This window comes from Somniosus microcephalus, chromosome 4 (assembly GCF_052327205.1).
Source record: "Somniosus microcephalus isolate GS21.2 chromosome 4, FLI_Smic_1.0, whole genome shotgun sequence".
NCBI lineage: Eukaryota > Metazoa > Chordata > Chondrichthyes > Squaliformes > Somniosidae > Somniosus > Somniosus microcephalus.
Genome location: NC_140990.1, coordinates 154,628,653 through 154,642,477, shown reverse-complemented (window position 1 = coordinate 154,642,477; position 13,825 = coordinate 154,628,653). Strand labels below are relative to the sequence as shown.

The following is a 13,825-nucleotide window of genomic DNA, read 5'->3' as shown; positions in this document are numbered from 1 at the left end:
TAATCCTTACGGTGCGCTCAATCTCCACCCCTCCCCCTAATCCTTACAGTGCGCTCAATCTCCACCCCTCCCCCTAATCCTTAGTGCGCTCAATCTCCACCCCTCCCCCTAATCCTTACGGTGCGCTCAATCTCCACCCCTCCCCCTAATCCTTACGGTGCGCTCAATCTCCACCCCTCCCCCTAATCCTTACAGTGCGCTCAATCTCCACCCCTCCCCCTAATCCTTACGGTGCGCTCAATCTCCACCCCTCCCCCTAATCCTTACAGTGCGCTCAATCTCCACCCCTCCCCCTAATCCTTACGGTGAGCTCAATCTCCACCCCTCCCCCTAATCCTTACGGTGCGCTCAATCTCCACCCCTCCCCCTACTGACAGTGCGCTCAATCTCCACCCCTCCCCCTAATCCTTACGGTGCGCTCAATCTCCACCCCTCCCCCTAATCCTTACGGTGCGCTCAATCTCCACCCCTCCCCCTAATCCTTACGGTGCGCTCAATCTCCACCCCTCCCCCTAATCCTTACGGTGTGCTCAATCTCCACCCCTCCCCCTAATCCTTACGGTGCGCTCAATCTCCACCCCTCCCCGATCCTTACGGTGCGCTCAATCTCCACCCCTCCCCCTAATCCTTACAGTGCGCTCAATCTCCACCCCTCCCCCTACTGACGGTGCGCTCAATCTCCACCTCTCCCCCTAATCGTTACGGTGCGCTCAATCTCCACCCCTCCCCCTAATCCTTACGGTGCGCTCAATCTCCACCTCTCCCCCTAATCCTTACAGTGCGCTCAATCTCCACCCCTCCCCCTACTGACGGTGCGCTCAATCTCCACCCCTCCCCCTACTGACGGTGCGCTCAATCTCCACCTCTCCCCCTACTGACGGTGCGCTCAATCTCCACCTCTCCCCCTACTGACGGTGCGCTCAATCTCCACCTCTCCCCCTACTGATGGTGCGCTCAATCTCCACCCCTCCCCCTAATCCTTACGGTGCGCTCAATCTCCACCCCTCCCCCTAATCCTTACGGTGCGCTCAATCTCCACCTCATCCTTACGGTGCGCTCAATCTCCACCCCTCCCCCTAATCCTTAGTGTGCTCAATCTCCACCCCTCCCCCTGATCTTTACGGTGCGCTCAATCTCCACCCCTCCCCCTGATCCTTACGGTGAGTTCAATCTCCACCCCTCCCCCTAATCCTTACGGTGTGCTCAATCTCCACCCCTCCCCCTAATCCTTACAGTGCGCTCAATCTCCACCCCTCCCCCTAATCCTTACGGTGCGCTCAATCTCCACCCCTCCCCCTAATCCTTACAGTGCGCTCAATCTCCACCCCTCCCCCTACTGACGGTGCACTCAATCTCCACCCCTCCCCCTAATCCTTACGGTGCGCTCAATCTCCACCCCTCCCCCTAATCCTTACGGTGCGCTCAATCTCCACCCCTCCCCCTAATCCTTACAGTGTGCTCAATCTCCACCCCTCCCCCTAATCCTTACGGTGAGCTCAATCTCCACCCCTCCCCCTAATCCTTACGGTGCGCTCAATCTCCACCCCTCCCCCTAATCCTTACAGTGCGCTCAATCTCCACCCCTCCCCCTAATCCTTACGGTGCGCTCAATCTCCACCCCTCCCCCTAATCCTTACGGTGCGCTCAATCTCCAACCCTCCCCCTAATCCTTACAGTGCGCTCAATCTCCACCCCTCCCCCTAATCCTTACGGTGCGCTCAATCTCCACCTCATCCTTACGGTGCGCTCAATCTCCACCCCTCCCCCCAATCCTTACGGTGAGCTCAATCTCCACCCCTCCCCCTAATCCTTACGGTGAGCTCAATCTCCACCCCCCCCAATCCTTACGGTGCGCTCAATCTCCACCCCTCCCCCTAATCCTTATGGTGAGCTCAATCTCCACCCCTCCCCCTAATCCTTACGGTGAGCTCAATCTCCACCCCTCCCCCTAATCCTTACGGTGAGCTCAATCTCCACCCCTCCCCCTAATCCTTACGGTGAGCTCAATCTCCACCCCTCCCCCTAATCCTTACGGTGCGCTCAATCTCCACCTCTCCCCCTACTGATGGTGCGCTCAATCTCCACCTCTCCCCTTAATCCTTATAGTATGCTCATAGATTCATAGAAAGTTACAGCACGGAAGGAGACCATTTCGGCCCATCGTGTCCGCACCAGCCAACAAAGAGCTATCCAGCCTAATCCCACTTCCCAGCTCTTGATCCGTATCCCTGCAGGTTAGAGCATCCCAAGTGTACATCCAAGTACTTTTTAAATGTGGTTAGGGTTCCTGCCTCTACCACCCTTTCAGGCAGTGAGTTCCAACCCCCACAACCCTCTGGGTGAAGAAATTTCCCCTCAAATCCCCTCTAAACCTTCCACCTATTACTTTAAATCTATGTCCCCTGGTTTTTGACCCCTCTGCTAAGGGAAATAGGTCATTTCTATCCACATTATCTATGCACCTCATAATTTTATACACCTCAATAAGGTCTCCCCTCAGCCTCCTCTGTTCCAAGGAAAACAGACCCAGCCTATCCAGTCTTTCCTCATAGCTAAGATTCTCTACTCCCGGCAACATCCTTGTAAATCTCCTCTGTACCCTCTCTAGTGCAATCACATCTTTCCTGTAATGTGGTGACCAGAACGGCACACAGTACTCTAGCTGAGGCCTAACTAGTGTTTTATACAGTTGAAGCATAACCCCCCTGCTCTTGTATTCTATGCCACGGCTAATAAAGGCAAGCATTCCGTATGCCTTCTTAATCACCTTATCTACCTGGCCTGCTACCTTCGGGGATCTGTGGACATGCACTCCAAGGTCCCTTTGTTCCTCTACACTACTCAGTGTCCTACCATTTAATGTGTATTCCCTTTCCTTGTTAGCTCTCTCGAAATGCATTACCTCACACGTCTCCGGATTGAATTCCATTTGCCACTGTTCTGCCCACCTGACCGATTTATTGATATCTTCCTGCAATCTACAGCTTCCTTCTTCAGTATCAACCACACAGCCAATTTTAGTATCATCTGCAAACTTCTTAATCATACCCTCTATATTCAAGTCAAGGTCGTTTATACCACAAAAAGCAAGGGACCTAGTACTGAGCCCTGCGGAACCCCACTGGAAACAGCCTTCCAGTCACAAAAACACCCATCAACCATTTCCCTCTGCTTCCTGTCTCCGAGCCAGTTTTGAATCCAACTTGATACTTTGCCCTGGATCCCATGGGCTTTTAACTTTGTGACCAGTCTGCCATGTGGAACCTTATCAAAAGCCTTGCTAAAGTCCATATATATTACCCTCATCTACCCTCCTTGTTACCTCCTCAAAAAATTCAATCAAGTTTGTCAGACACGATCTTCCCTTAACGAATCCGTGCTCAATCTCCACCTCTCCCCCTAATCCTTACGGTGTGCTCAATCTCCGCCTCTCCCCTTAATCCTTACGGTGCGCTCAATCTCCACCTCTCCCCCTACTCCTTACGGTGCGCTCAATCTCCGCCTCTCCCCATAATCCTTACGGTGTGCTCAATCTCCACCTCTCCCCCTACTCCTTACGGTGTGCTCAATCTCCACCTCTCCCCCTAATCGTTACGGTGTGCTCAATCTCCACCTCTCCCCCTAATCCTTACGGTGCGCTCAATCTCCACCTCTCCCCCTAATCCTTATGGTGTGCTCAATCTCCACCTATTAAAGCACTCGGTCAATTTCTTACACAAGTTGTTCTGGACTTATTACATGCAGATAGCACCCTCTGGTGGTAGTTATCATATAGCAGTGTTAGTATGCAGCAGAGTTCATTTGACCTTTCTTCCTGTTTGACCCCGGATGTAGTTTCCCAGAAAGAAGCTTACTGAGTAATGGAGAATTCCATGTGAGAATCTCAATCTTATGCCATCTCATCTCATATGCTAGGCCAGACGCAATATCTGTGAGTATCCTTGTTTGTTAACATGATAGCAACTTTGTCAGTGTAGTATTTGACAATACCTTGTTTATAAAAAGTTATTAGTTGGTATTTACAGAAGTCCAGCTCAAATGTTAGTTAGTATACAATTAGTCTATTCTATTGTTATAAATATGTTTATATCTTATGTAACATCTAACGTACAGTACTCAGTTCTATGTACAAAACATACTTTTTCTTTGTTTACAGTATCACAAATTTGTTCAAGTAAAGCTTCAAAACAGCAAACCGGCTTCTCGAGGAATTATTTGAATAAGTGTTTAACTTGCTGGATAACTAGATAGGAGCACATCTAGCGAGACCAGTACACAAGTGTGCCATAAAAATATAAACTGTTGTTCACTGCCAGTGCTCTGACGTCTAAGGAGAGAGACCACACACTGTTTAAAATGAAGGCAAAGCAAAATCATTACCCACAGTGACCCAAATGTAACTGCAGGACAAACCTCAAACCGCAAGGCACTTTGGGTATAACAAAACATGGCAGGGAAAGTTTGAGTTTGTGACTCATGATCTGGAGACCAATCACCTTATTCATCTGACGGTAATACTTGTCATAATCAGGAGGATTGTCTTGGACCTGAAAAAAAAACAACGGTAGATTTAAGGTGGGGAATCTTCTTTATGTTTATCCACCCTAGACTTGTTTCTCTCCCTCCCCCCCCACCCCCCGCATTTCACTGGTTCATGGAGCCACATAGCTGTGCGTCAACACCATGACGCTCCCAGAGCTTAATATAAATCAGGGGGTCAATGTAGACTCTCTGACCCAGTGCTGCATAATACAACAGGTATTCCCGCCAATATGCAGTGGACACTGCTAGTGGTGCCAATCAATGGCCACTCTCTGGCCGTGTCAGTTAGGAGCAGCTTCAAACTAAAAGCTTAAACTTGTAACGGAGAAATTTTAGTTAGACCAATGTTTATTTCTTTGAATGAATCCAAGGGATGGATGTAATCCCTGCCATTCATATTTTTTTTTATAAAACAGTTCAATTGTTCATTGGTGAAAACTCTTTTGTAATGCTGGAGCTGCAGCTGTTCGTAAGCAATCCACTGAGGCCGCCAGGATTCACTGGCGTGTTCCAGAGGAGGCGTGAGGGATGGGGGGAATGACTAAAAATCGGAAAGGACTCTCAAAATGGGATTATAGAGGCTATTAAGTGGTTGTTAAGGGCCTTAAGGGCCTATCCCGCCTCTTGGAGGCGGGATGGAAAGGGGGTCAGAAAACACGCTTTGGGAAAATTGCTCGGAGGCGGGATCGGGCCCGCCCGCCATTTTTGGTGATTTTAACAACTCACGCCTCCAATCCCGCCTCCTCGGGCCTGGCAAAATCGAGCCCATTGTGTCCGTTCCACACCCAAACAATGGACAGAACGCATACCAATTTCTACCCCAGTGTGTCCAAATAAGTTTTGCTGAATGTGGCCCACGCCAAGTGCCAGATTATCCACGTAATTTGAGTATGACACCCCTGCCCTAGAGGAATGTAGTAAGAAAAATCACAGGGACAACTAACTGACTTTCAAAATGATCAGCTTGACTGAGTGGTAGCACTCTCTCCTCCACGTCAGATTCAATCTCCACTCTGGGACTTGAGCAAATAATCAACGTTGACACTCTAATGCAGTACTACAGTCGGTATTTTGGATGAGTTGTTAAACCGAGGGCTGGTCTGCCTGTTCAGGTGGATGGTAAAGATCCCACAGCACTATTCAAACAAACAGTTCTCCCGATGTCGTGGTCAACTTTTATTTATCCACAAAAATAGATTAGCTGGTCACAGCTCGTTGCTGATTGTGGGGCCCTGCTGTGTGACAATTGACTGCCACGTCTGCCTACATAACACTGACTACACTAAAACAAGTCACTGATTGATGGAAGTGTTTTTGGACATCCTGCTGATGTAAAAGACATTATAGAAATGCAAGCTTTTTCTTTCTGGAAGTGGCATTTCAGTGCAGAAGTCTGCAGCTTTTAATAGTCCTTAAGGTCTGCTGTGGTCCAGGTCAGTTTCCATATTGTCTAGTCTAAGACAAACACCAGTTTTTGTAAGCTTTGTGTGCCCCTTCATGCTACAGACACAGCAAGCTTATTTCAAGTCCCAGGTAAAAGCACTGCAAAAATCAGAGCGTATCTGTCTTCCTGGAATGTGTGGGGCAGTCTGCTCCAACGATAGGACCATTTGTCTCTTAATATTGATTTAGATTTTGTCCAAGAGTTTGCTTCCAGTTCTACACTTGCACTGCAGCATATTTGGGGAGCTCCATCAGAATCTCACTGTGCTACACACTGAATGCTGGATTTGAACATAAAAAATGTTTTAAAAAAAGTCACAATATCAACTCTGAAGGACACAGAGAAAGCAGATTTCTGCATAGAGTTAGAATGTGGCAATGTTGACTTTGTACCCAATATCTGACATTACCTGTGTGATTCGGAGGTACTCATGGGCGCGTTTGAGGCAGGCGGTGAATTCTGGGATATCCTGAGCTCCTGCCTGCATCAAGGGAATATATCAGAAGATCATTGAGAGAATAAAAACCATGCACACACCTGGGGCCGAGAGACAATATTATCTTTCATCTCTGGGGAACCCAGTACGAATGCAGCCCAGACAAAAGGAGCAGATTCCTCACTCGATTTCTTCATAGAATGGCTGCAACTTCGGTATTAATGGAAGGGTGTTGTTAAAAAAAGACACAAGGCTTCTTGTGTTACAGTTGTAGGGTGAGTGCTCAGTTGCTTTTTGGTCAATTTGTTGTCTCCAGATAGAAACGACCAAATATCTTTAAAATATTCATATGCTTCCAATAGTTATTATTCCTTTCCTTAGCTGTCATGGGATATGCTGATCCCATCCAATAGATCAGGAATGGAACCAGTACCTATGATTATAACTACCCATTATGTCACACAAGCTTTGGGATTTTTTTTTATTCGTTCCTGGGATGTGGGCGTCGCTGGCAAGGCCAGCATTTATTGCCCATCCCCAATTCCTCTTGAGAAGCTGATGGTGAGCTGCATTCTTGAACCGTCGCAGTCGGTGAGGTGAAGGTACTCCCACAGTGCTGTTAAGGAGGGAGTTCCAGATTTTGACCCAGCGACAATGAAAGAATGGCGATATATTTCCAAGTCAGGATGATATGTGACTTGGTGGGGAACTTGCAGGTGATGGTGTTCCCATGCACCTGCTGCCCTTGTCCTTCTAGGTGGTAGAGGTCGCGGGTTTGGGAGGTGTTGTCGAAGAAGCCTTGGCGACTTGCTGCAGTGCATCTTGTAGGTGGTACACACTGCAGCCACGGTGCGCCAGTGGTGGAGGGAGTGAATGTTTAAGGTGGTGGATGGGATGCCGATCAAGCGGGCTGCTTTGTCCTGGATGGTGTTGAGCTTCTTGAGTGTTGTTAGAGCTGCACTCATCCAGGCAAGTGGAGAGTATTCCATCATACTCCTTACTTGAACCTTGCAGTTGGTGGAAAGGCTTTGGGGAGTCAGGAGTTGAGACACTCACCGCAGAATACCCGGCCTCTGGCCTGCTCTTGTGGCCACAGTACTTATGTTTCCTAACGGGAATATATCAAAATCAATGATGGCAGAGCCCCAGCACATGAGTGCAAAAGACAAGGTTGAAGCGTTGGCAACCATCTTCGGCCAGAATGCTGAGTGGATGATCCAATTCGGCCTCCTCCTGACGTTCCCACCATCACAGAAGCCAGTCTTCAGCCAATTCGATTCACTCCACGTGATATCAAGAAATGGCTGAGCGCACTGGAGACAGCAAAGGCTATGGACCCTGACAACATCCTGGCTCTCATGCTGAAGACTTGTGCTCCAGAACTAGCTGCGCCTCTAGCCAAGATGTTCCAGTACAGCTGCAACACTGGCATCTACCCAACAATGTGGAAAACTGTCCAAATATGTCCTGTCCACAAAAAGCAGGATAAATCCAATCCGGCCAATTACCGCCCCATCAGTCGACTCTCAATCATCAGCAAAGTGATATGAGGTGTCAGCGACAGTGCTATTAAACAGCACTTAATCACCAATAACCTGCTCACCGGTGCTCAGTTTGGGTTCCACCAGGATCACTCGGCTCCAGACGTCATTACAGCCTTGGTCCAAACATGGACAAAAGAGCTGAATTCCAGAGGGGAGGTGAGAGTGACTGCCTTTAACATCAAGGGACCATTTGACCGAGTGTGGCATCAAGGAGCCCTAGTAAAATTGAAGTCAATGAGAATCAGGGGGAAAACTCTCCATTGGCTGGAGTCATACCTAGCACAAAGGAAGATGGTTGTGGTTATTGGAGGCCAATCATCTCGGCCCCAGGACATCGCTGCAGGAGTTCCTCAGGGCAGTGCCCTAGGGAAAACCATCTTCAGCTGTTTCATCAATGACCTTCCTTCCATCATAGGGTCAGAAGTGGGGATGTTCGCTGATGATTGCACAGTGTTCAATTCCATTCGCAACTCCTCAGATAATGAAGCAGTCCATGCCCACATTCAGCAAAACCTGGACAACATTTAGGCTTGGGATGATAAGTTGCATGAACATTACTTGCAACTTAAGTGCCAGGCAACGACTATCTCCAACAAGAGAGAGTCTAACCACCGCTCCATGACATTCAATGGCATTACCATCACCGATTCCCCACCATCAACATCCTGGGGGTCACCCTGGGGTCTTAGGAATTCCACTCCTTCAGCGGGTAAGGAGTCAAGTAGACACTATATGGGTATCCTAAACATTCCAGCTAAGGTCAGGATTTCACTTCATAGGGAATTGTGTGCATTCTTCAGCATTGTGCGCAGTGTGCCTGAATTCCTCATCTCAGCTCGGAAGGAGTTCGTTTCAGCCCACTTCCTTTCCCATGGGGGAAGTTAAAAATATTAAGACCTGAAGGACTGCACTCATACTTAAAGATTCCCAGAGCTGGAAGAGTCCATTGGATCTGATTATTATTCTGTTAGATAGCAACATTCTAGTAACCAGTCATCAGAACCACAACAGACTGAAGTACCTAAAACATTACTTACCCATCCAGCCCCAAAGTTACATCACCACAGAAAAAGTGCACCAACAGCACAGGGGCGGATTACTGGTCACCACTATCGCGATGTGATGGACATACAATGTCACATTATAAATGAGCCTACTGTGTGCTTTTACTTTTCAGTCTGATGTTTAAATCGGTTGTGTACAGAATAGTTGCAGGCAGGATTTTCTCCACGAATCTATCAGTTAATGTATCACATGGTTCAAGTTCGGAGCTATACAAAGCAGGAGGGTCCCATGTTTGATCCTGGGTTTGTGCTCAGTTAGGTTATTACTGGAAACACTACAAGGCTTCAGTGTCTCTAGGCGACAGAGTTGGGGAGGAGAGAGAAATCGAAATTACAGGCCAAATAAGTCCAATAACTAGCCATTTTATCTGATAACTGAATCACTCAAAAGCCAGCCTCTGTAAACAGCACATTTTATGCTCATCAAGCTGTTCAGCTTAGGGTTAACATTTTCATTATTAGAGAAATTCTATTTGTTCAACCAGTCAGGTTGCTCACTGATGTGCCAAAGTCTTGGTTGCTCACCTCAAGGTAGGCTTGGATGGCAAAAGCTGTATCCCACAGCTGGGATCCGTTGGTACCCTGGGACAGAGAGCAATATATTTCAGTACATTACTGTGAATCTCAACGCTCATTCCGCTGACTGTACTACAGTGTAGATGTTTGCAGTCTATTAATCCAATCTCATTACAAATAGCTTCTCTGGCAGCTCCAATTAATGGCCCAGAAATTAGGTTCGGGGGCCTGCTGCGCGTGCAAGCCCCCGATGTGCACTTACCCGGCGCGCCGACAGCTGAAGCCCGGGCCTGCTTGGAATTCCTGTCACTGGCCCGGTTCAGATGTCGGCGCGATGTGCTTGCCTGATCCAGCGGCGTAGTTAGTGCGATGTGCCGGCTGGGATCAGGTGAGCACAGTGCAGCCAATCAGGGGAGGGGAAACTTCATTGAGTTTGATAGTAAGAACTGTCAAACTCATGAAAACTACGGGCGCCCAAAACACTACTTAAACTTTAAATAATTTTTTTTAAAACATCCCACTAATTAAATGAACTATAAATAACTTTAAAAAACTATTTTAAACAATTAATCAAATTTTTGAAAAAAATAATTTTTTAAGAAATCGGGTCTAAAAATAAACTTACCTTACTGTAAAGTCCTTAAAAACAATAAAGCTGTGGAAAAAATGTTATAATTTTGAATAATAGACCACTTACCTTAAAGAATCAAGTCCTTACGTCTCCTTTTTTACATTTCTAAAAAGTTCAGGCCCTTACACACTAATTGGTCAGTAGCAGCCACAGTTAATGTCGTTCAAATTTCTTAGTCTCAGCTCTTACTGCAGTGAAAATTGAAAATACAATTTCTGCCAAATGCTTTGTAAAGCACGCTCAACAACTGAAAACAGCTCCGATTTAGGAGGCTGGCAAGGAAAGCATGAGAGAAATCAATTCTTGAGGTACTCTTACTTATATTTGTCTTGCACAGTAATGGCCCCAGCGATGCTCTGGCCGGCCCCAGTGAGGCGCCGGACTGCCCCAGCGAGGCGCCGGCCGGCCCCAGCGAGGCGCCGGACTGCCCCAGTGAGGCGCCGGACTGCCCCAGTGAGGTGCCGGCCGGCCCCAGTGAGGCGCCGGGCTGCCCCAGTGAGGCGCCGGACTGCCCCAGTGAGGCGCCGGCCGGCCCCAGTGAGGCGCCGGCCGGCCCCAGTGAGGCGCCAGGCTGCCCCAGTGACCTTCCTGCTTCACTGCCATACAAGCTATTTGCCAGCAGATGCTCTCAGCCAACCCTCACGCCACAGCACCTGATGTGATCAGAGAGCGTGAAGCATGATCTGTGACTTGTACTGGGTCCACAAAAAGTCATAACAATTAAGGAATGCTAGATAAGTACAAAGTGCTCTGACAAGAGAAATAAAACAGTTGAGAAATATTTTACAGTAATGGCAAGAAGATACACTTTGGTAGAAAGAATGAGGAGAGCCAATACACGCTAAATGGTATAATTTTAAAGGGGGTGCAAGAACAGAGAGACCTGGGGGTGTTTGTGCACAAATCTTTGAAGGTGGCAGGACAGGTTAACAAAGCAGTTAATAAAGCAATGGGATCCTGGGCTTCATAAATAGGCATAGAGTAAAAATGGCAATAAGTTATGCTGAACCTTTATACAACACCAGTTCGGCCCCAGCTGGAGTATTGTGTCCAATTCTGGGCACCACACTTTAGGAAGGATGTGAAGGCTTTGGAGAGTGTGCAGAAGAGATTTACTAGAATGGTTCCAGGGATGAGGGATTACGGTTACATGGATAGACTGGAGAAGCTGGGGTTGTTCTCCTTGGAGCAGAGAAGGCCAAGAGGAGATTTGATAGAGGTGTTTAAAATCATGAAGGGTTTAGATAGAGTAAATAAAAAACTGTTTCTAATGGCTGAAGGGTCGATAACCAGAGGGCACAGATTTAAGGTGATTGGAAAAGAACCAGAGGCGACACCAGGAAAATCTTTTTTTACACAATGAGTGGTTAGGATTTGGAATGCACTGCACTGCACTGGATACAGATTCAATAGTAGCCTTCAAAAGGAAATTGGATAAATACATGAAGGAGAAAAAATTGCAGGGATATGGGGAAAGAGCGGGGGAGTGGGACTAACTAGATTGCTCAACAGAGCCGGCACAGACTCGATGGGACGAACGGCCTCCTTCTGTGTTGTACTATTCTATGCGCAAACATTACTGATACCACTGGAATTTAGTGTTCCTGTAAGTGAATAATTCCATAAAAAGAATCCAAAAATCGTTCCGACGATGGGTTCGACCTGAAGCGTTGACTCTCTTTCTCTCTCCTCGATGCTGCCTGACCTGCTGAGTGTTTCCAGCACTTTGTTGTTATTCCAAAAATCATTCATGTATCAAAAGAAAAATGCACTGCTACACATCAAAAAGAACATTTACTGCAAAGAGGAAAGCAGCATTACTGGCTTAATTTGTAGAAAGTCATACATTCCAGCAAAACAGAACCAGGGAGCTGCAGCGCTCCTAAAACCCACTGGGTCCATTAATGAGATCCCCTCCCAACATGTTCTTTACATTAACTCAATAATGAATTTAAAAAGGGAATACTTTACCTGCATCTTCAGTCCGTCAAGGCCAAGCCTGTGAATTGAATTGGAAGATTATGAGAAGGTTGTTTGGATGCTATTCAACGGTGCTCAGTGAGGTGCTGCAATGTCTGCCCTGTGCTCCAAACTCACTTCACCGCACCAATGCGCACACATTACTGATGTTACAAGGGCAATTAGTAATCTGTCAGATTAACTAACTATGTTGCTTCTTTGTCAAATTCCTCTTCTTCCTCCGGTCAGAGCTTCACACCACATCTCAGCACAACCCTTCTTCAGCAGATAGCTGTGGCGAGTTTGGTGTGAAGGTTGGCAGGGGATGAGGCTGCAGATGTCAATATAAATCACTGCGACAGCCCTCACAAGTCGGAATGGTTGCAGGACATTCCATACCTCCCTCTCACGTCCATTTGGCATTACAAACGTTTGATTTAAAAAAATAAAAAAAAATTTGCTCTCAAGATGTGGGTGGCGTTGACGAGGCTTCATTTTATTGCCCGCCCCTAGCTGCTGAGAAGGTACTGGTGGGGCTATCCCCTGAACCCCTTGCAGTCCTTGTGGTAATAGTGCTTCCACAATGGGGTTTGATTTTTTGGTTACAACAGTTCGAGTAAAGCGCTAATCTACCACATGTGGCCATTTGTGCAGTGTTGGTTCCTGAGCACCTCAAAGTGAACAACACAGTTGTTACGGTGTCAGTGTACTGCTGTGTACGGTGTTACTGTACAGCCATGCTCTATCCTGCTGCATCAGGTATTGTTATAACAAAAAGCATTACTACAGCAGTACTGCTACATTCTGATACTCAGCTTTGACACACGCACAGTAGGAAGCATTTTTGTTTTCCTATATCTATTCTCATATACCGCTCTGTTCATGAGAATAGTTTCCTGGATCACTGGGCCTGCTTCTGGGAAAGGTGGGACTTGTACAAGTCGGACAGGTTGCACCTGAACCAGAGCGGGACAAATATCCTTGCGGGGAGGTTTGCTAGCACTGTTCGGGGGGGTTTAAACTAAAATGGCAGGGGGTTGGGAACCTGAGCAGGGAGACACAGGAAAGGAAAACAGGGATAAAAGCAAAAGATAGGAAGGAGAAAAACAAATGTGGCAGTCAGAGAAATCAACGATTTAAATCAAACGTGGCCACAGTAAATAATAATTCTAATAAGTTTAAGAGCGTTAAAAAAACAAGCCTGAAGGCTTTGTGTCTTAATGCGAGGAGCATTTGTAATAAGGTGGATGAATTGGCTGCGCAAATAGAGGTAAACGAATACGATTTGGTTGGGATTACAGAAACGTGGCTCAAAGATGGCCAAGACTGGGAACTCAACATCCAGGGGTATTCGATATTCAGGAAAGATAGGCAAAAAGGAAAGGGAGGTGGGTAGCATTACTGGTTAAAGAAGGGATTAATACAATTGTAATGAAGGATATTAGCTCTGATGATGTGGAATCTGTATGGGTAGAATTGAGAAATACTAAGGGGAAAAAAACATTAGTGGGAGTGGTATATAGACCTCCAAACAGTAAGGTGGAGGTTGGGGATGGCATTAAAAGGGAAATTAAAGAAGCGTGCAATAAGGGCACAGCAGTCATCATGGGTGACTTTAATCTACATATAGATTGGGCCAACCAAATTAGTAACAATACTGTGGAGGAGGAATTCCTGGAGTGTTTACGG

General features: G+C 47.1%; 1 protein-coding gene across 3 annotated transcripts in view; it reads right to left on the bottom strand.

Annotated features, from left to right (window-relative positions):
* lss (lanosterol synthase (2,3-oxidosqualene-lanosterol cyclase)) overlaps window positions 1-13,825 on the bottom strand; it is a 117,671-nt gene that overhangs the window by 40,103 nt on the left and 63,743 nt on the right. For 2 of the 3 annotated variants that reach the window (XM_085985364.1, XM_085985362.1), the window contains exons 11-14: window positions 12,149-12,176; window positions 9,556-9,612; window positions 6,396-6,467; window positions 4,497-4,547 (exon numbers count right to left, since the gene is read on the bottom strand). In XM_085985364.1, the coding sequence (XP_085841490.1) occupies window positions 4,497-4,547; window positions 6,396-6,467; window positions 9,556-9,612; window positions 12,149-12,176 (208 nt within the window). The remainder of the gene's footprint in view (window positions 1-4,496; window positions 4,548-6,395; window positions 6,468-9,555; window positions 9,613-12,148; window positions 12,177-13,825) is intronic. The other variant, XM_085985363.1, reaches the window with a different exon arrangement.